General features: G+C 49.6%; 1 protein-coding gene and 1 long non-coding RNA gene across 8 annotated transcripts in view; one reads left to right on the top strand and one right to left on the bottom strand.

Moving 5' to 3' along the window:
- Window positions 1-22,369, bottom strand: part of HIP1 (huntingtin interacting protein 1) — a 121,978-nt gene that overhangs the window by 20,278 nt on the left and 79,331 nt on the right. For all 7 annotated transcript variants that reach the window (XR_008916866.1, XR_008916865.1, XR_008916867.1 and 4 more), the window contains exons 2-15: window positions 21,927-21,990; window positions 17,567-17,709; window positions 17,249-17,305; window positions 15,039-15,119; window positions 12,694-12,770; window positions 12,154-12,215; window positions 8,365-8,505; window positions 7,002-7,059; window positions 4,481-4,556; window positions 4,225-4,368; window positions 3,755-3,858; window positions 2,839-2,911; window positions 2,025-2,208; window positions 342-430 (exon numbers count right to left, since the gene is read on the bottom strand). Coding sequence is in view for 4 of the 7 variants with exons in the window: in XM_056819783.1 (XP_056675761.1) it covers window positions 342-430; window positions 2,025-2,208; window positions 2,839-2,911; window positions 3,755-3,858; window positions 4,225-4,368; window positions 4,481-4,556; window positions 7,002-7,059; window positions 8,365-8,505; window positions 12,154-12,215; window positions 12,694-12,770; window positions 15,039-15,119; window positions 17,249-17,305; window positions 17,567-17,709; window positions 21,927-21,990 (1,353 nt within the window). In the remaining 3 variants the exon portion in view is untranslated. The remainder of the gene's footprint in view (window positions 1-341; window positions 431-2,024; window positions 2,209-2,838; window positions 2,912-3,754; window positions 3,859-4,224; window positions 4,369-4,480; window positions 4,557-7,001; window positions 7,060-8,364; window positions 8,506-12,153; window positions 12,216-12,693; window positions 12,771-15,038; window positions 15,120-17,248; window positions 17,306-17,566; window positions 17,710-21,926; window positions 21,991-22,369) is intronic.
- LOC103093226 (uncharacterized) lies at window positions 4,739-6,364 on the top strand. Its single transcript, XR_463587.3, has 3 exons — window positions 4,739-4,896; window positions 5,499-5,712; window positions 5,859-6,364. It is a non-coding gene; the product is annotated as an uncharacterized LOC103093226 (long non-coding RNA).

The raw sequence follows: 22,369 nt of genomic DNA on the forward strand, positions 1-22,369 counted from the left end.
TTAATTATATATTATTATATTATATATTATAATTAATTATATAGTAAAAATAAAATTATTTAGTAAGTATCAAGAAATGGGATTTGAACCTAGGTGTTCCGATTCTAGAGTTAGTGTGTACTTTCTATTGTACCATTCTCCCCAGGACTTGAAGTCTTTTGCCATGTCCTCCCATGGCTGTTTTTTTTTTTTTTTGCCAGAGGTGGGAGAGAGAAGGGCTGTTGCCTTACTGGAAGCCCTTGGGGATGTCCCTCCATTTCAGGTTGATGAGATAAGCCCTTTGGAGAGTCAGGCCTGTGGGACTATCTCAGCTGGGGCCAGCTCAGGGCTGGACGACCTACCTTACGCAGCAGGTCCGCGTGGTTCTGGACCAGCTCTGAGTACTTCTCCTTCAGCTTGCTGTAACGTTGTTCATTGGTCTGAGCTTTCTCTGTAAGGGTAAGGGCCATGGTGAGGGCCTGGGCCAGCTCAGGAGGAAGGAGCAGGAGTCCTGGGATCAAGGCCACCTTCTCCGGCACACGTCCCGTCTCTCTCTCCCCCTGGAAGCTTTCCTGTAACCCTCGTCCCTCAGGCCCCATCACTCCTAGCCCCCAGTATGAATAAGGCAAACTGTGTCACTCAATGCATTAACTGGTGATGAAAAGTCTACTGATTGTTCTTTTTAGGAATCTTCTCTAGTTTCTCCTGCCTGTGAAAATGCACTTTGAATACAGATCAGTACACACAGATTCAAAATAAAAATGTTCATCTCGTTGTCTATTTTCTTTGCCTTATGAGTGTGCCAATGGATGCAAGTTGGTCTTGCAAGGTGCTCTTAAGTGCTGGCCCTTCCTTAATATTTCATCATATTTACTTTTATAGGTATTCTGCATGCAGGATGGGGTTTGGACCAGCGTGGTGGTTTCATTTGTGAAGAGAACTCTATTAGGACACTTCCTTCACCAATGTAACTTGCCATTTGCCATTTGCCATTTTGGAGATTAAATGATGCCTAGACAGGATAGGGCAGAGGCAGGACTTGAACTTTGGTCGTTGGCTTGCTCTGAGCCACAGCTTGGATACTTCTCTATTTGTTTCTATGACATTTTTCTTTTTAAAAAACCCTTATCTTCCATCTTAGAATTAATGTCATGTATTAGTTCCAAGGTAGAAGAGCAGAAAGGGTTAGGCAATGGGGGCTAAAGTGACTTGCCTGGGGTCACATAGCTAGGAAGTGTCTGAGACCAGATTTGAACCCAGGACCTCCCATCTCTGGGTCTGGCTCTCAATCCACTGAGCTACCCAGCTGCCCCTTGGGTAAGGCAACTTCCTAGCACTTTCCAAGGTGGGACACCTCTTTTTCTGATTGCAGAGACTTGTAGTTATTTGTATGCTCCAGAAAGCCCCTAATTTTTCAGCCAATTAGAAATCAGATTACTTAATGTTGTATTGATTTCTTTTAATGAATTGGCATTATTCTATTGTTTTTATTGTATAAAAGTGTATCTCTTATATATATAAATAAAAGTGTATCCTATTGTTTTTGTTGTATAAAAGTGTATCTCTATTATATATATATAAATAAAAGTGTATTCTATTAATTGTTTTTGTTGTATAAAAGTGTATCTCTATTATATATACAAATAAAAGTGTATTCTATTGTTTTTGTTGTATAAAAGTGTATCTATTTTTTATATATACAAATAAAAGTGCATTCTATTAATTGTTTTTATTGTATAAAAGTGTATCTCCCCTTATATTTGGGGTCCAGCCCCAAGCTGAGGAAGAGGCCTGGTACCGATTTATGGGTCAATTGGCTTGTATTGCTTAATCAATCTAAATGCTCAGAAGGTTTCTTTAGTCATTTCATCTTCCACCCATCCCAGAGCTCTCTCCCCTCCCTTCTTTGTTCTATCTTCTATCTACCATGAGCACTGACTGAAGCAGAGATGCCAAAAGGCCTTTGGCAATGGGCTGAATCTAGAGCCTTCGTGCCTGATTCTCCTCCTCCATCCCTCTCTGACCCTTCCCTCTTGGCCTCTCACTTTCGATCTCCGTGAGGCTCCGCTGGGCTTTCTCGGTGTCTTCTCGTTTCTTATTGAGCTCATCCAGCTCAGCCCGGAGAAATTCGCCTTCGTCGACAGCCTGTTGGCGTAGGTGCTGCTGTTCTGCTAGCTCTGCCTCCAGCTCACTGATCCGGCCCTTCAGCTGCATGATGGCCAGGTGTTTCTGGGAGGAGACCTCAGGCAATGAGAACGGTGCCCCCTGCTTCTATAGCGTCCAGACCCCACAGGAGAAGGAGGGATTCAATCTACCGATCTAGTATCATCCCAAGGAACTGCTTCCTGAGCTCTTGTGGCCACTCAAGCTGCCAAACCATCTGACATTTAGGGAAGGAAGGAGCCAGGCCTGAAGCAGGACTGGTGTGGGAAACACTGGGGAAGCTGGATCTGATGCCAGCCATCAGGCAGTGGGCTAATGGCCAAGATCAGGAATAGGGAAGGAAAGGCTGCTCTAAGGTCATGAGGTGGGCCTTCTCCAAAGAGCAACTATGGCCACCAGCTATGTCAAAGGATAGTCACAGAGAGGGGAGAGCTGCAGGACCTCCACTGGTCTCTTCAGTCATGGCCAGCCCAGATGGCCATTGCTGCCACGGGCAATACTGTCCACCAAAGAGCAAGTGCAGTGATTTACTGGGAGAAATGCATGGTCGAGAGACCACTTTATTGGTGGAATGACAAGATCCTTTCTGGAGTTTTCAACAGACACAAGTTCTCTGAATTACTGAAGAGTGTGTTAGACTGTAACAAAGATCAAGGGGTCCCAGAACAAAAGAGTCCCAAAGGACCAAGCTCATACCTCAGCCTTGACATTCTCCAGCTCTTTCTTCAGTCCATTGATCTCCCGATACAGATGATCAATCAAGGTATCCCTAGAAATAGGAAACAAAAAAGACTGCTTTTGCATCACGGATTAACCTCTTTTAAAAATTGAGGCAAGCATGAAGAGTTAGGAGAGGATGTGTAAAATGAGTGGCACGTTGGGGGGAGGTTCTAAAGATCTCCAGTGCCCAATTTTAGGCATAGAATGTGGTTCCTAGTTTTGAAGCCTCATTTGATGCTCCCCTCAAGTTGGAGAGCCTGATTTGGAGTTAGAAACCTGGGTTCAGATCCTGGCTCTACCATTTACTGCATGGGTGAGCATGGAGGCCTCACGGAAAGGGCTATGGATCTCAATTCATAGGACCTAAATTTAGATTCCAACTCTGCTACATTTATGAGGTTCCTGGGACTTTGCCTAAAGTTGCTAATCCCTTCTGGGCCTCAGTTTCCTGAGCAGTCAAATGACGAGACTGAACTAGATGATGCCCCAAATCCTTTCCAATTTTACTCAAGGAGGCTGCAAGAGCCAACATTTTGGAGGTTCTTCCAGGTCCTTCTAATGGGATCAGGGAGACGACTGAGTCTGAGTGAAGGAGGCTGTGGATCACCTTCTAATGACTAACAGAGACAATGTCATCCTCCCTCCCTTTTTTTTTAAACCCTTACCTTCCATCTTGGAGTCAATGCTGTGTATTGGCTCCAAGGCAGAAGAGTGGTCAGGGCTAGGCCATGGGGGTCGAGTGACTTGCCCAGGGTCACCCAGCTGGGACGTGGCTGAGGCCAGATTTGAACCTAGGACTTCCCATCTCTAGGCCTGACCCTCCATCCACAGAGCCACCCAGCTGCCCCCCCTCCCATTTTGACCCAGGCAGGGGGTGTTCTCTGGGACTTACTTCTTTTCCCTGCTCCTCATGCCATTCTGATTGTTGAAGTTGAAAGGGCCGCTGCTAAATGAGCTGCCAAAGATATCATCAAACTTGTTGTTGTCGAAGAAATTCTGCAGTGGTCAGGAGGGACAGAAACATGGGATTAAGGACAGGGAAGCCCTGAGCCGGGGACAACCAGAGGAAAGCACAAAGGCCACGGAGGGGCTCAGGCATAGGCATAAATCATTCCTCGAGTGAGAGGACTTCTTCACGGAAGGCCAGGCAAATTCCCAGACCTGGCACAGGCTGGCATTTTGCCTCATTGAGTGGACAGCCGAATAATTCTTCTTTGGGGCCTAAATATTGTCACTGAGTCTGCTTAAGTCGTGTCCGAGGTAGAAAACACCACTTGGCTCCCCACCGCCTTGGATTCCCGTCCCCCTCTCTTGACTTTCAAGCATGCCAAAGCCCTCGGTTTCCATTCGGGAGGTCCTCACCTGCTGAGAAGCGGCGTCCATTTCCATGAGGTCATCCTTCTCTAGGATGGGCTCGCTGTCTGGGGAGGAAGCCTCTACTGGGATGACCACCACAGGGCTGATGTGTTCCGACAAGGCGGAGGCCCGCAAGAAGTTGGGTGGGTTCTGAAGAGAGAAGACGCGGGCTGAAGCCGTGTCATGCTCTAGTCCCCTCCCATCCAGTCCTGCCAGGCCCTCGGGAGGGAAGGAAGAGCCCCAGGACCAATGGCAGCCTCACCTCGGGAAGCTGGGGGATCTGGATGAGTCGCTTGAAGTACTGCAGGTTGCTGGAGCGGTAGAAGAGATCTTTCAACCTAGGGGGGAAAAGGCACCCGGTGAGCAGAGAGGAAGGCTGCTTCCTTCTTCCCCCTCTCCATGTTGAAGGGTTGTGCTGTCCATGGGAATCTCTCTATGTCATTTATATGCAATTATGATGCCACCAAGGGCAGCAAGGGCTACGACAACTACTTCCCTGGCAAAGTAGGTTTCCAGCAGCTCAAAGAACTCCCAAACAGATCAATAATACAAGATTGACCTCTGTTTACCGTTGGCATATATTGGCTTTTTTGGGTATCTGATTATGTCTAGCCTAGAGACATTTTCAAATACGGTTGTACTTCTTGAGATCCTACCAGCTGAAGACAGGAAGAATCTGTATGTCTGCCTTAAAGAAATACTTCCGGGGGCAGCTGGGTCGCTCAGTGGATGGAGAGTCAGGCCTAGAGACGGGAGGTCCTGGGTTCAAATCTGGCCTCAGACACGTCCCAGCTGTGGGACCCTGGGCAAGTCACTTGACTCTCATTGCCTAGCTCTTACCACTCTTTTGCCTTGGAACCAACACACAGTATTGACTCCAAGATGGAAGGTGAGGGTTAAAAAAAAAAAAGAAATACTTCCTGGGTAGAGACCACAAGTAGATCATTGAGAATTTGTTGGATGGTGCAACGGAGGTGCAGAAAGACAATTGTGTCTCCCTCTGCTAGTAAGTGGTACAGATTGCCCAAGTGCGACCATCCACACTCCTCTCTTAAGTCCGAATCTTGGTAGGAGACTGAGATAAGGGAGACAAAGTCTCTCCTTTCCGCTCCCCTTTTATCTTGAATCCAGACTCATGATTTAGAAAGAGGAGGGTCCCAGGTTCTCAGAAGTCCCATTCTCCTATTCATTTGGAGTTCAGAATCCTCTCTGGTTCAGCCCCCTTCATTAATTCACGATCATCCGAATCTCTATGATCCATTCTCTTTTGTCTCCAAAAGAATCGAACCTGCTTCCAGGCTACCTTGTCTCTGATCAAGGGCAGTGAGAAGCCAAATGCTGGGGTAGAAGAAGAGGAAAATGGGGGCACTTGTTTGGAAAGACTCATTGAGAAGCAGGAGAATTTGATGGAGTTAAATGTCTCTTCCCCTTTGAAACGGAGCCAAGGCCAATGGACTCTTCCACTCTCATAAGCAACACGTATTTAACATTCAAGTAAGAGAGCCTCCGGGCTGGCCTCTTGGGATTTAATAAGTCCGTAATGGCTGACTGCTAAATGGGCTATTTACAGGGTTGTTCAAACGGAACAGGGAAACCAGGAGGTCGACCTGACCCTGAGCTTGTCCTCTGTTCACTTTCAGAGAAACTCAACTCTGGGTCGACAAGGATTCTGTTGGCTCCAGTCTTGGGGCCGGACATCTGTCGCAGAGGGTGAGGGCAGGACGCTTGGCCCTTCTCACCGCCGGGACGTTATTGCGGAGGGGAAGGAAAGGAAGTCGAGACAGAATGACCGAAGGCTTGCTCTGCTCGCTTGGGGAAATGCGGATGATCTGTTTGCTGTCTGTTAATGTTTGACTTTGTCCTTCTGCCTCTGATTCAGTGCTGTGTCTTGGTGTCCAAGCAGAGGAGCAGTCAGAGCTCTGCACTCTGTTCTGATGGTTTTGCTTTTCCTTTCCATAATTTCATCCAGGGGTTCCAGATTTCTTTATAGATTTGTCCATCCTAATTGCATTACAGCCTTTGGTCACAGGGCAGAATCGAAGACCCTTGAGGGCAGATGTTTGGTCTGTGTCGTTGTATCCCTGAAGCCTGGCACCTAGCGGGTGCCTAATAAGATGCTTGTTAATTGATCGATCAATGACATGAACGTGCCACATTTATATAACTAGTGCTCTATAGGGCGGCTTCTAATTTTTTTGACAATTATAAAAAAAGATGCTTTGAAAAATTTTGAAGAACTTATAAGATTATGGATCTAGAGATGGAAAGGGCCTCCAGGGCCACCTAATGCAATTCACTTCATTTTTGAATGGGAAACAGCCAAGGAATGTTCAAGTGACTTACTCAGGTAGTAAGCATCAGGGGTAGGATTAGAACCCAGCACCTCCGACTTGGGAGCAGGTGCTTTCTCTATTAAGCCATACAGCCTCCCTCGGGACCCTGACACCCCACACCCAGAGCACCTATAATCTGCTCTGTGGGTCCTTAATCTAATCCGGCCTTCCTACTCGTACATGAGAAAGAAACCCTTTCAGAGGACATTTCCAGCAGTAGAATTATAGTCAAAAGGTAAGATTGTTTCTGTGATGTTGGTTGTTTACTGCTAGGTGGCTCTTGACAAGGATTTCACAAGTTTTCCTCCCTGGTTTTCCCCTGTAAAATGCAAATCTCCCTTCCCAGGCTCACAACGCATTCCCTGTCCACCCCTGGACTCTTTCTCTTGGGCCTCTCAGGAGGATGGATGTGACGGCTTCAGAGAAGGCCTTAAGCTCTAAGTCACTTACTTCTTGAACTGCTCCAGGAAGCGGTCCCGGTGGCCCTGGAGGGTGTCAGCAGGGAGACCTGGGAGAGATCAGAAAGAAATAAGCTAAGTGGGTGAGGTGGCCCAGTAGATAGAGTGCCAGGCCTGGAGTTGGGAGTTCAAATCTGGCCTTAGACACTTCGGAGGCAAGTGATTTAACCCTGTTTGCCTAGGCCTTGCCTCTCTGTCTTAGACTTGTTACTAAGACAGAATGTAGAGTTTAAAAAGCAGAGAGTGGGCAGTTAGATGGCTCTGTGGAGTAAGAGCCAGGTCCAGAGATAGGAGGCCCTGGGTTCAAATCTTGATCTCAGACACTTCCTAGCCTTAACCCCCATTGCTCTTCTGCCTTAGAACCAATACATGGTACTGATTCTAAGATGGAAGGGAAGGGTTTTTAAGATAAAAAAAAAGAAGAACTGAGCTACTCTGAAGGGCAGGATCCAGGAAGGAAAGGACTGAGAAAAGGAGAGACAGAGAGAAGGAAGGAGAGGAAGTCCTGGGAAAGGAGCTGGGCTAAGGTTTCGAGGCTGGTCAGCTAATTAAGGAGGGATGACACCGTCTCTGCCTCTGGGTTCCTCAGGGGTGTGAGTCAGCAGGAAGCCTGAAGGACACGGCGTGTGGGAGACCTGGCGGCCCTTTAGGAGACTTCTGAGGCCTGGCCTGCTTTTGAGGCAGTCCCAACATTGGGGCCTGTCAAAGCCATCCATCCCAACCTCGTCATTTTCAGAAAAGGAGCCTGTTGGTCTGGCCTGGTGAAACGACTTGCTTGAAGTCATTTAAGGAAATAGAACTGAAATGGGAACTCAAGACTTTGAATTAAGTCCTTCGTACGTGTTGATCAATGCACCTATGAGGTGTTTTGGGGTCTGGACAACAATGCCAGGCTGGAGGTTAAGAGAAGAGAATGTTCACAGGGGAAAGTCATGTCCTTCCCTCCAGGACGGTGGGACACCATGATGCGTAGCCTATCGCTGCCTTGGTTCTTAGGTTCTGAGCCAAATTCCATTGCAAAGAGGGTTTTCCTGACCTACTGGGGCTCCGGAATCTTCAAGTCCTCCTTCCCTAACTGGCTCGGCCCTTGAAGGTCTGTAGATTCAGTTATTCCAGAGGTGATCAAGGATACACCAATGGGGTGACTTAGACTGGCCTCTAGAGATGCTCGTAATGGAAGAAATAAACGTGAAAGGTGACAGGTAGGACGGGAACGAGGGGTCCCCTGACATGGAGGCAATGGGAGGAGTGCTGGACACAACCCTCCCCTCTAGTGACAGCCCCCCGTTTCTGGGCCTCCTTCTGGACAATGACGACCCAGAGGGAGGAACGATGATGCCAAACGGTAGACTCACAGGAGTGGAGTTTGAAGAGTAGCTTGACGGTGTAATCATACAGGTGGCTGCAGTCCAGAATGACCTGGATCAGCGGGGCCAGGCGGCATTGACCTGCTGTTGTCACCGACACAGAGCGGGACATATCCAAGGAACTGAACACTAGGAAGGAAGGAGAAAGGGCTGAAGTTAAGGCCTCATCCTGGGCCGGGGAGGAGGAAGAGAAAGCAGAGGAAGGGATCCCGCAGGGCAGTGAGCCAGCAGGACCCAAGGCCTCCTGACGGGGCATTCCTGCTCCTGCAGACGGACGTGTCTGAGTCTCTTTGACAGCCACTGTGGGCAGATACACAGGGAGAGAGCCACAGTCCTCCCTCTTAGCAGTGTGGAGAACGTTGAGAGAGAGAGAGATGGCCTGCTCTCACCTGAGGAGACCTTCATCTGAGCCCCTGGACTTCTTTAGATTCCAACATCATGGTCTGGAGTCAGCCCCATTTCCCTGATCTGGTTCTTCAGAGTTAGTCAATTAGTTAGCAGACATCCGTTAAGCACTTACTGTGTGCCAGGCATGGTGCTGGGGGCTAGAGCTCCAGACATAAAACTATAATAGTCACTGCCTTCTAGGAGCTTACATTTTCTAATATCACAAAATGCTGAAATGCAATTAAGACCAAGTGTCAAGAACATGCTCGGTTGGTCTCCAATGATGGCTACAGCTTCTCATATCTGAGCCCTGTCCCATTCTCGTTTCTCATCTTCCACTCTAAACCAGTTCTTCCCAAGTACCCTCAAAGTCCAGGAGTTGTTTTTGACTCTCACACTTTGTTTTTTCCTTTGCCTTTCCTAGCCATGTACCTTCCCATTTCTACTACTTGCTACATCATTCTACTTGGCAAAGAGATTTGGTTTTTGCTGGTTAAGTTGGTTTCTAAGCTCTTTTGGATTTCTCATTGTGGACTTCTCACTTGAATTCCGTGGTTAAATTGCCTTAAGAAATAGTGGTGTTCTGTGTCAATGTCTATTCTTTTCTCTTTTTTTTCCATTTAGTAGCATAACTAGCTTGCTGAATAAGTCAGGTTGGGGTTCTTTTAATTGCATAGTATATATCTCATTTTATTTTGTACTTTGGTATTGATTTTGACCATTACCAAGAGACTAGCAGGAGCTAGGAAAAGAAGGCCTCTCAAATGGCAACGTTTAAGTGATGTAGACTGAATGTATGTGACAAAAAACACAACGAAACCCAAACAAACCAACTAAACAGGCAGTCTAGACAAAGATGGCAGATCTGCTTGGCCTAGTGTATGCAAAGGAGGGTCACTTAGCCACTTTGTCTCCTGGATGGCTCTAGTTACAGGACTGTGTTTTAGCTTCGCATCCCTTTTGCCATTCAGCTATCCATCCAGGCCCAACCACCATCTTGTCTGTCTCTTCTAAACTACTCCTTTTACCTGGATCAGCTTCCTTTATACCAGAATTAAGACACAGACTTCCATACTTGGAACATTCAGATCCAGGCAGGGATTCCAGGATTCAGATGAAAGCGAAGTTAAATCTATTTATCTTTAGAGCTCTTGCGCCATGGCTCAACCCATGTACCTCCTCGATGAGTGGGTGCAAGCTAGCTCATGCTATCTCTTGACTGGTCCTCAGTGCCAGATCTTGCTTCAGCTTTACATCCCTTCCAGCCACCCGTCCTGGCCATCTCACTGTCCACCATTCCCCTACCCCATCTCGACAACCCTGTGTGTTGTTATCTCCTATTGGAATGTAAACTCTTGGAGGGCAGGGATTATATCTTTAAAAACACACATTATCCAGTGCTTAGCACAGTGCCTGGCACATAAGTCTCCTCTCTGTCAGCAGCAGGAGTCTAATTGCTCTTCCTGAGTTATTCAAATTCATTATTTGGTCAGAAGTAAATTCTCAGAACATCAAACACACCCACATGTGATATAGAAACAAAAACATATTCCAAAGCAAAATGTAAATGAATTTGGAATTACAGACACGGCAAATGAATTTGGAATTGTAAATATAAATGGATTTAAAGTGATCCATTAGTCTAGATCAGGAGGGAGAGATGACTGCATGCCAGCGTTCATCCATTTCTTTCCCAAAGGCTGCCATGTTTGTTTTTCATCTGTGCACTCTCTGCTCTCTCACAGAGGGAGCCCCCATACCCTGACCCAGATCTGAAAGAGATCCAGCAGGGCAGGAACTAGTATTTCTGTTCCAAAGGAACCTCTCTGACATTTTCACAGGATTCTGCTAAATAAAGTGGAGCGGAATGGGTTCTTTTTAATTGGTCTTGTGGATGTCTGGAGTTTTCTCTCCCATTTTGCACTGAAATGACAGGCCCAAGTTTTAGGAAGATTTCACCACCTTCTAGGTATAATAAGGTCAGGGTGGGCTACATAGAGTGCATTTGATGCTCCCCTCCCTCCGTTTTTGGGAATCTCTCATTTCCTTTGAAGCTCAGCTCAAGTACCATCTTCTTCTATTTGGAGCCTCTCCTGATCCCTTCCTCTGCTCAGACCTGGCCCCCCTCCCCGCCCAATAATCTTATATTTACTTTTGATATCTTCGTATTTGTCCACACTGCTCTTCCTCTCCTCACATTTTGACATGAACTCTTTGAGGGCAAAGGCTACTTCATTTTTATCTTTTGAGTCTCTGGTGCCAGCCCAGTGCCCAGCACTTATTAGGCATTTACTAAATGTCTGTTGGTTGGTTGAGCAGATTGCAAAGGACCCAAGAGGACCTTGGCAGACCTCCCGGCAGGCAATCATCCAGCATCTGCTCAAGTGTCACCCAGGGCAGGGATCTCTACACTGGGAGAAGTGGCTCAACCCATTGTGAAAGAAGTCCGATTGTTAGAAAGTTCTTCCTTCTTTTGCCATTCCTCAAGGGAAGGAGAAGAAAGTCAAGGAAGTTGTTGCTTCCTTGGACAGGATGGGGAAGTGCTGAGAAGTGAGAGAATCATCCTGACCCACTCGGAACATGCCCCCAAAATCTGCCGAGGAAATGCCACCACAGTATTTAACTGGAGGATGCCAGGAGACTTTGGTAGCTGCTGCCTGGCATCAAAGGAGCCGCAGCACCGTTTTCCTTGTAAGGCCAGGGACTGTTTCATTTGTGTCTTTCTAGGCTCTGCACAGTCCCTGGCACAGGGTAGTCACTTCATAAGTATTAACTCATGGATTTGATTGCATCTCCTCGGTACATATTTTGAATGTGCCGATGTTAGACCGTGAGCTTCTGGAGGGCTGGACTTCTTCTTCCCTTTTTCTTTAGGGCTTAGCATAGACCCCCGCACTCCTGAGAGATATGAACCAATGCTTGTTGTCTGGCGGGTGAACTGTGACCTGAATGCCAACCCTTGGGAGATACCTAGAGCACTGGTTAAAGATGATGCACCAGCTGTACCACAGGCTAACCACCAGGGATTCAAATCTAACAAGGCAGTTCCTGCCCTCAAGCAGTTTACATTCTCAGGGAAGAGAGAACACGGAAAGGAGGTGATACAAAGGACTGTGCCTTAGGGGCTGCCCAGCCTGGTGGTGGCCAGACAGGTCCAAATGTTCTTAGAAGAGCCACCAGGAGATCCTGGGAACGTAGGACAGATACTCTGGGGAGAAAACCAGGGTGAACCTGGTCTCTGCTCAGATAGGGCGCTCAGGGTATCCTGGCATCAAGTCATTGTTCCCTGGGCTTTGAGAACTGGACAGCAGAATTGGTATAGGCAGGGCACAGGCCTAGGAGCCGGGCAAGCCATCCTGTAGTTGAACAGAAGAAGCGAAGGAGACTCACCAGTTTGGAAGAGGTTCAGCTCACACTCCAAATAGTCAAACATCTCTACTGTCAGCTGGAAACTGGAGCAGAGAGAAAAGAGTGGACGGGTTGGAGCCCACAGCCCCCGAAGCACTCTTTTTGCCTCCCCCACTCCCATTCTCTGCAAATGCCTTTACCACAGAGGCAGCTGCCCTCCCACACCTTACAATGAGATCGGAACAAAAAGGGCAAGGGCCATGCCGAGGGCGAAGAGATCATAGGACGAGCAGGAAAGTGTGGCAGAGGAAGATGGCGGAAGGCAGTTCTGGGTGAAGGGGGATGCCCAGGAAGCCCCTGCCTGTATAGCCAGGCAGCCCAGAGAGTGGGACCCCACTGGCAAACATTGTTCATCTGTAAGGGCCAGTCAAAAAGCCACATCCCTTCCTGCCCTCTCTCTTTCCATCAGGATCCTAGGCAGAGCAGGCACGCAAGCACATGGCCAGCCGGTATCAGGAGGAGACAGGAGCTCAAAGAGCCCTTTTCCCACTCCGGCTCAGTGAGGGAGGGAGAACCACTTACAAGTTGTTGACATCGCTTTCTCCTGCCTCGTCCAGCTGTCGGTCACTCATCTGGAGGTTGCCTGGAAATCGGGGGTTCTGGAAGGGAGGAAGTCAGAGCAGAGAATCAGCCTCTTTTCCTGAGTAGGGCGCTCAGCTCAGTCAATGGGGGCAGGTGTGGTGGAGTGGTTCAGGCTGCTGGGTTCTATCATGAAGCCTTCCCTCTCTTTCTAGGGCTCTGTGGGATGGGGCTGAGTCCTCATGAGAGTACCCCCATATGGAGATGCTTTCTTTGGACACATTCACCAAGGAGAATATCCAAAGTTTTTTCTTTTCCTTCTTACCTCTCTTTTCCCCTCTCTCCCTCCCTCGCTCCCTCCCTTCCTTCTCTCCTTCCTTCCTACCTCCTTCCCTCTTCTTTCCTTCCATCCTCCATCCTTTCCTCTTTCTTTTCTTCCTGCCCCCCCCCCTCTCTCTCTCTCTCTCTCTCTCTCTCTCTCTCTCTCTCTCTCTCCCCCCCTCTCTCTTTCTCCTTCTCTCTCTCTGTGTCTCTCTCTCTGTCTTTCTCTCTGTCTCTCTCTCCGTCTCTCTCTCTGTCTCTCCCTCCCTCCCTCCCTCTCTCTCTCTCTCTCTCTCTCTCTCTCTCTCTCTCTCTCTCTCTCTCTCTCTCTCTCTCTCTCTCTCTCTCCCTCTCTCTCTCTCTCTGTCTCTCTCTCTCTCTCCCCCCCTCTCTCTCTTTCTCCTTCTCTCTCTCTGTCTCTCTCTCTGTCTCTCTCTCTCTCTGTCTCTCTCTCTGTCTCTGTCTCTGTCTCTCTCTGTCTCTCTGTCTCTGTCTCTGTCTGTCTCTCTCTCTCTCTCTCTCTCCCTCCTCCCCCCTCTCTTCCTCTCTCTCTCCCCCCCTTCCTTCCTTGTTGTGTGACCCAGGGCCAGTCACTTTACCTGTCTGCCTCAGTTTTTTCATCTGCAAAATGGGGATAATAGGAGCATTCTCTTCCAGGATTGTTGTGCAGATTAAATGAGATAATATTTGCAAGCCTCTGAGCACTCCATAAATGCTAGCAACGACTCAGTATTATTATCCTCTGCAAATTTAGAGTCCATGCTGGCATTCTCCTGCCTTCTGGGTTAACCCTTCCTGACTGTGGGAGTCAAACTTATTTTCAGCTCCTTTCTCCAGGCCTGGCTCTCTGTCCACTGAGCTACCTAGCTGCCCCTTCGAAATGACCTTAAGAAAAACAAAGGGAAAGGCTTCTTTTCCTTAATAGCTGTGTAATAAAAAACCACCTTTGATAAGTAATTGAGCAACTGGCAATCACTTGTGGCCTCTGTGTTTCCTGCTGACCCTGGTCCTTTTCTGATTGTGCCACAGAATTGTAGGGAGGCTGCTGTACTCCTCTCTGTCTCTGTGATGTGTGTCTATTTTCTTCCCTTGGTACAATTATAATCTATACTTGTGGACAGCCTGTGTTGGGTAGCCATTCCCTAACCATTAAAGATATTCTAGATTTTGTTTTGTATTATGAACCTGCTATGAATATTTTTGTACAAATGGATCTTTTTCCCCCCCTTTTTAACTCTATCTTTAGGCTCCACTTGCCTGGATGAAAGGTGGGATCAGTGGGTCAAAGTAGTGCTGAATTACTGTATTTAGCCAGAATGCTCTCTCTAAAAGATCAAGCTGATTCACAATTCCACCAATAATGTAATAGCGTGCCTGGGACACTCGACTCTGTTCCAGGGCCAACAGGAAGGTAAGGTGACTGCAAAGGTAGCTTTGGCCGACATTCCCCCACACATTTGAGCAATCAGGGCCAACCGGTGTCATGACCCGCTTTCGTAAGCATTGAGGAGCAGCCAGCCCAGCCCATCGTGCCCAGATGTGGGAGAGATGGAGAGTCTATGTTCCAAGGCTCAAGGTGTCAGCCTATTGCTGTGCCTACATTGGCTGCTTCTTCAGCACCATCCTGGAAGGTAAGGGCGCCGGAGCTGGGCTTCAAAGGGGCACCGATTCCCTGAGCCCGGGGTGAGAAGGGAGCACTTTTCAGGCTTGGGGGAGCGCTCTGTGCCCAGGTAGAGACGGGATGCCATTGGAGGAGCCAGGGGGACTGCAAAGGGAGGGGGTGGCCGGATCAGGGAGGCCAAGACGCCCGAGTTCAGAAGCGGAGGGTGGCACGGCTAGGGGAGAAGAAGGGTTTGCCAGCCTTGTCTCTTCCATCCCGATTCCCCCTGGGAATTCTTTTTGAGGCACAGAGTGCTTGCAGAGAGCCCAGGAGAGAAGCCTGGGGAGCCTCCAGCTCACTCGCGCCTCGAAAAGCTGGTCTGGACAGCAGGCAATTCTGGGGGACACAGAGAGAGGGCAAGGCTCACCTTGGTGTGGTACTCCATCTTGGTTCTCAGTAATCTGAGGTAGATGCTGCAGAGCTGTCCATAGCCCTCGCTCAGGTGACCCTGCCAGAGGAAGGAGAGGAATAAGGTTGGGGCCAGCTAGCTAGCGAGGGCATCTGAGAGAGGAGAGGCTCCCAGCCTCGCCGATCTGGGGGTCCTCGTGAGGCGGCCCTCAGAGGCCTTCTCCTCCAACCCCTTTGTTTTATAGATGAGGAAGCCAAAGCCCATGGAGGGGAAGGGACTTGCTCAGGACCACAAAGCTAGGATCATCAGTGGTAGGATTTGAACTTGGCTCCTTTGAGCCCATGAGAGCTCGTTCTTTTGTTCCTAGGCTCCTGGGCCCCCCCACCAGAGTAGCCATACCCTGGAAATAGGTGTTGTCAAAAAGTGGCCCTGTTTCTGAGGAAGTAGGAAAGCCTTTAGAGAGCAGCGACCCCAAACTATAGACTGAAGCAAAGTGCTCCATCCCAGCCCGTGACGGTTAAAAGTCCTGGGGTCCTCCTGGTGAGGATGCTGGAGGGGGGCAGACGCACCGCTCCCCCAATCCTCACCCACCCCAAGTCCACACAGGGCGAGGGGCCAGACCACCATTTGGTGGAGGCCTTCGTTTCTCTGTATTCTCATGGAAGAAGGAGAGCTACCTGGGAGTTGGAAATGAGTCAATTTTCTTCTATCTATGGCTACCAGGGAAAGGATAGGGGAGTGACAAGCATCATGGGATTTAGTAGAAGGGGCACTGGAAATCACGTTCTTCATACCCCTCATTTTACAGATGAAAAAGGCAGGCCGCTGGGTGGCCCTAGAGAAAGGAGGTCCTGGGTTCAAATTTGGCCTCAAATACTTCCTAGCTGTGTGACCCTGGGCAAGTCACTTCACCCCAATTACTCAGCCCTTGCTGCACTCCTGTCTTAAAAAATGATAGCAAGGGGGAAGCTGAGTGGCTCAGAGGATAGCTGGGAGGTCCTGGGTTCAAATATGGCCTCAGACACTTCCTAGCTGTGTGACCCTGGGCAAGTCCCTTAACCCCATTACCACTCTTCTGCCTTGGAATCAATTCACAGTATTGATTTTAAGATAGAAGGTGAGAATTTGAAAAAAAAGAACACGGCCAATGAAGGAATATATTTTCCTTGACTCAGTTTATTTGGTATAAGGTTTTTTTCTTTCTTTCTTTTTGAGAGGGAGATGGGAAAGAAAATGAGTGCTTCTTCATAGGAAAAAAGTAAATTAAATGACATCAACCCCTTCACACTTTCTCTCTTTCTGTCTCACTCCCTCTTTCTTTCTTCATATACAATATGCAGATTTCTTTCTATGTACACACACACTCACACACACTCACACTCACACACACACACTCTTACACACACACTCACACACACACTCACACACACACTCACACACACACACACTCACACACACATACACTCACACACACTCACACACACTCACACACTCACACACACTCACTCTTACACACACACTCACACACACACTCACACACACTCACACACACACACACACACTCACACACACACACACACACTCACTCTCAGTTGAGAGTGGGAAAATGACAGGCTTAGGGCCACCCAGTCCAACGTGTGCCTGGACAGGAATCCCCACTCCAAGAACCCTGAGTGTTTCTCTGGCCTTTGCTTTAACGCCCCCATGGATGAGCTGGAATCCATGGCCTCTGGTGGCAGGTCCTTCCGCGGGGAGGAAGGCGTCCTCACCCTGAGCCCCAGTGGGCCTCTCAGGGAGTTCCCCGCACTTTTCCGGGCCTCCCTTGGAAGGGCACGTCTAATCCCCACCCACGGGGGAGCGCTGCAGATTTTAATGCAGCCTGACGTCACGTCTTTCCCAGGCCCCATCCCTTCACTGATGCTCCCAGGGCACGGCCTCCTGCCTCTCACCACCCTTCCAGGAGCAGGGCTGGGATTCGAACCCAGGTCCTACTCCAAATCTAAGAGAAGAGACCTGTAGCTAAGATGCAGGGAGAGACACGTTTTTGTCCGCGGCCAATAAGAGAATTTGTTTTGCTCTTTATTACAAGAATTCTGTTCCCTTCTCCTCCCTCCTTTCTTTCCGGTGGGGAAGGCAGGCGATGGGAAGAAGAGAAAACAAATACTTATTAATGTAAACGTTTTTTTTCAAAAGAAGCCCCCAGTGCCAAAGGCCGCCTCCAAACTCACCCACATCCTGCTCATGTCGCTGAGTTCATTTTTGTACCTCAGGGAGTCTTTCAGGACCTGGGGAGAAGAAGAGAGGCGGCTCTGCCCAGGGAAGAGGGCGGCTCCCCAGTGGGCCGCCCGGCCCCCACCGCCACTTCTTACCCTCTAAAAGTCTGGGGAGGAAGAGGAGGGAGAGTCTGCTGACGGAACGGGACAAGGGGACAACATGGGCCGTCCACGGTTAAGATCAAGTGGGCCACCGGGATGGGGAAAGGTCCCACGGCCTCTTTCCAGCGTGCTCCGCCCTCCCGTGCCCAGGCCCAGGTCCCAGTGACTCACGTTGGGGTGCCCATCCCGGAGGAGTTTGTGGAACACGTGGCAAAACTTCCAGCAGAGCACAGCGTTGCTGGAGAGAGGCAGACGGTTCACGACGGACCAGAAGGTCTGTGCCCCTTTCTCGTGGTGCGTTCCCAGGATGCATGGTGAGGGGGCATTAAGGAAAATGCGGGCACGAGGCCTTGGGAGTGTCTTGGGACCTAGAGGCCTTACTAGTCTTTGGGTGCCCCCCCATGGTGACACCCCCCCCTTAGGGCACCCGGCTCCCACGGTCACTTCTCGCCCTCTAAACGCTTCCATCTGTGCCCCCCCCCCCCGGGGGAGGCCTTTGCTTTACTCTCTTCAATTTCTGTTCTGCAGCCGTGTCCAGGCAGAAATTAAAATGAATCTCAAATAATTTAATATAATAATTCAAATAATGATTGGAGATTGATTTTAATTTCCCCACAGCCACGTGGGCCTAGAATGTCCGGCCTTCTTATCAATCAAGTGGGTCCTGGCGTCCTGCCTCTTCAGGGACCCGCCTCCGCCCATGTAAGCAGCGCGGACGAGGCCACCGGTCTGGTCTGCTCATGGGACTCCTGGGGCGCCCCCGTCTGCTTCCTTCCTGCCAGTATTTACAGGGCTGGCTGCGTCTTGCCCCATCCTACACATACGCACACGATGACCTCCGACACTGTTCATTCTTACCTCGGGCCCCCGCCCAGTGCGCAAGGATCACATCGAGGCAATATTCTTGGAGCCACGTAGCTAAAGGTAGTTTTCCCATGTCTATCCTTACAAAAATTATGAACTAGGGAAGTATATATTACATAGAAATACCTGGAGGAGGAGAAATCACAGACTCACTCCTCTAGAAAGAATACGTGCCATTTACAAGACGAATAGAAAAGGACAGAAGGACCGCTCTGAACTGATGAAGGAGAGTCGAGGCAATAACGAGGACACCAAAAGACCAAAAGGAAACGCGATGCAGTGAACGTCCCAGCAAGATTCAGATGAAGCGATGGGAGAGGACCGCCCCAACCCACCCCCTCGGGGAAGTAGGAGGTCGCGGGCGTTCCACATCGTGCGTGGTTTCAGCCCTTTTCAAGGCATTGGTCAGTCGAAGGGGCTTCGGGAGGGGGGCAGATAACTTGAGATAACTGTGGTGATATAAGAAAGAGAACATAGGGATAAAAATCTTACTTAAAATAAGAAAGAAATAATGGAATCCAGACGTTTTAGAGAGAAGGAAACCCGGGCCAACAGACCCAAGATTAAGCAATGTGCTCAAGGTGATTGAGGAAGAAATTAGGCCGTTGGTATTCACAGGCAGGTCTTCTGGTTCCAAAGCGAATGTCCTTCCGTGTCTCTCTACAGCCCAGGAGGGTTCACTGAAGCATGCAGACGCCTCATTTGTTGGACTAGCCTTGTGGCTGCTCCGCCGTGGTCCTCCGTCCTAGTAGGTAGGGCTCACCCAGACCAAGCCACTCGGACCCCTTATTTCCAGCCGCTTGGTACAAGCCAGAGAAAGAACACTCCAAAGGGGAAAGGCTGCGTTAAGGGCAGACAAGGGCAGGGCCTGGGCTGGGCTGCTATGAAGCAGTTAGCCAAGTCCTTGACTGGATTTCAGAATCATTCGATCCCTGAACAGGCAGAAGGAAGAGGGAGGGGAGCAGCTCTTCTGGATCTGGCTTTTGGCTGGCCAGGAGGACAGGGCAACAGAGATGTCGGCTTCCATGAGAATTCACCAACGTCCTGGAGGCGCTCCGGCCCATGGCGGAGAAGCGTCCCCCACCGGCTGCCACGCAGCTTCCCCAGGAGCCTCTAAGAACAGCTTGTGAGCTTTATTTTAGAATAATTGTGATAACCTTCCGTCTTAGAACTGACACGAAGTATTGGTTCCAAGACAGAAGGGCGGTAAGGTCCAGGCAAGTGGGCTGTCTATGACTTGCCCAAGGGCATGCCTCCATCTCCCAGGACCTCCTGGGTCTGGCTTTCTATGCACGGAACCATCTCGCTGCCCCAATAACTATTTCAATACAATTAGTTTCCTTTTTAATCTATGTATTTTATTTAATGTCTTTAGAAATATTATTCTGATAAGGGGTTCATAGGCTTCAAAAGATTGCCAGAGGAGTCCACACTACCAACAAGGTTAAGGAGCCCTGCTGCTCCGTCAGGATATCTATCCATTGTCATCCATTTCTATCCACTTTCAGTGTCACCTCTGTCTGTCTGTCTGTCTGTCTGTCTGCCTCCACTACAAATGGCCATGTTCCAAGGCCCAGAAATCAGGAGGAGTGGAATGGACCAGACTGTCTTGAGTAATCTCAAAGCCTGTTCTATGCCTGGGGGTGCTGGAACACTGGAGCGGCTGGAGAATTGAAAATGACTTGTCCAGAGGGCAGGGGAGAGAGGCATTGTGGGAGCGTGTAGGATGCTCTGCATCACCTACATCTCAGGGTTATTGTGACAATCCAATGAGAACCTATTTGTAAAGCACTTTGCAAACCTGCTAGTTATCATTCTGAAGAAATGGAGGGAAATAGAATGGGCTGTTCCAATCGGGCCTGGGAATAAGGATCCTCGGGACTTGGTCCAGGAGAGGAAGAACCCTTCTGGGACAGTAGAACCATCAAGGACAGCACATGAGAATGAGGGGTTTGCCCATAAGTCAGGGATAACTGATGGGAAGCCCATGACAAGAGAATATGAGAAAGCCTCCGGGATATCGGGTGGACCCCTAACTCCCATGATGCAATGAAGGGAAGACATGGTCAAATCTCATGAGATGGAGAGGAAGAGATGGGTGGAGATCTGCATCTTGGAGAGAATGACCACATCAGTGAGATCCTGGCTCCAGCTCTTTACGTATTTTTTAAAAACTTGACCTTCTGACTTAGAATCAACACTGTGTACTGGTTCCAAGGCAGAAGAGTGGTAAGGGCTAGGCAATGGGAGTCAAGTGACTTTTCTAGGGTCACACAGCTAGGAAGTGTCTTGAGGCTAGATGTGAACCCAAGACCTCCCTTTCTCAATCCACTGAGCCACCCAGCTGCCCCAACCACCTAAGCATTTAAAAGTCATGTGGATGATGGATTAAATGGGCTCTGCTTGGCCTGAGAAGACAGGAGCGCTCCCAGTGAGCTGCAGAGAGACACCTTTAGGCTCATTGTAAGGAAAACCCTCTACCATAGAGTGGCCACCTTGGCTGGTTGGAGCTTCTCCTCCACCAAAGGTCTCAAATGGAAGCTGGGAAGTATTCGGAGGCTCTAAAGGGGGTCTTATGGAGGTACAGGTTGGACTAGGCAGCTTTGGCTGCTCCTACCAGCTCAGAGATGGGGTGGTTTTTTCTGGCTAAGTCCAGGAAGCCTTTTTCTCAATCACTGCAGTTCAGGAAGGCCTGAACCAGGGACTACAGCCCATTGGACCTGAGCTATTGCATGCCTTCCTGCTGGGGCCTGGATGGCCTCAGAACAGCAACCGTGACATTACAAATGGTGCGAATTGTCTGAGCCCCAGCCTTACTCGGCCTTGTCCCAATGGCTCTGTTCTATTCTTCGTGTTCAACGTGGCCCCAACAAAGAGTTTCAGCCTCTCTGGAGGCACCTTTGGTTTACCCTGAGTCGATCTTCAGGGCTGCTGGTCTGAAGTTTTCTCTTGAATGCTACCTGGCTTCTACCTCAGGGACGCCATCAGAGGCCAAGAGTGGAGCCTCTACATGGCCCCACTCAAGCCTGGAGCCCTGGCTTCTCTCTGGGAGCAGGCCTTCCCATTCCCCCTTTCTGGGGGATGTACTTTCCAAGGCTCCCTTAAGGGGACCCGAGTCCCCCAAACAAGCTCCCATTAGCCATTCTGAATGATGGGAGATCCCACTTCCTTAGCCTGAAGCACCCACTGGCCTTTCTTCCTGCCACTTTTACAAGGCAGAGACCTTCAATAGAGTCTACTTTCACCCTATTCCCACAAGCTACTGGCTGCGCCAAGCGGGTAGCCAGCACGGCCAGCCCTAAGGACAAAGGCAGGGCTGGAGAGCTCACACGGGGGCCGAGGCCTCGAAATGTGGCTGAGCCCTTCTTCTGGGCCCTAAATAACTCAATGGCGCATTCCTCGAACTCCATCCAGAATAGGGTGGGAAGACAAGTGGCAGGAGGGTACACAGCATCATTTGTAAATTGGATCATCTGGAAGGTTCCTTTCTAGATTTAGCCTTCTCTCATCCATTAATCATGAGGCGGCTCACGCCTCCAATACTGATCACTAGACCCAGGCAGGAGAGCTGCTCCCCCTTCCAGCCCCCCAAACCAGGCAGAAGCTCCCCCCAAGGGGACCCCCTGCATCGTCCCGCCCACCATTGGCGCACCGTCCAAAAGGATATTCCTGGCGTGTTTTTCCTTCACGGCCACTTCCTGGGTATTAATGGCTTTATTGATGCTGACCGTCTGAAAAACAAACAGCAGAGAAGCGGATGAGATGACCAGGCGGGGAGGATGCCCTAAGAGGGTCCCCGACGACACCCCCTCCCATCCCTCCCTTGGCTTCCCGCTCCCACTTCCCTGACTCAGGGCGGCTGGTCCTCCCGCAGGCCCCGGTTGGGAGCTGCAGAGGAGTGGGCCTGCCTCCCAGGCCAGCTGGCTCTGGCCCCCACGAGGGATTTACTGCCTGGCTCTTGTTATACTCAGCTGCTGCCCTTGGGCTGCCACTCATTCACTCGGCACAACAACACGGCAATTAAAAACGGCCACAAAGAGAAGCTTTTCATTCTTGAGGGAAACATTATTTCTTTGGGGGCAGAAGGAGGAAGAGGCAGGAAGGGCGGGA

The sequence above is a fragment of the Monodelphis domestica genome, chromosome 2 (assembly GCF_027887165.1).
Source record: "Monodelphis domestica isolate mMonDom1 chromosome 2, mMonDom1.pri, whole genome shotgun sequence".
NCBI lineage: Eukaryota > Metazoa > Chordata > Mammalia > Didelphimorphia > Didelphidae > Monodelphis > Monodelphis domestica.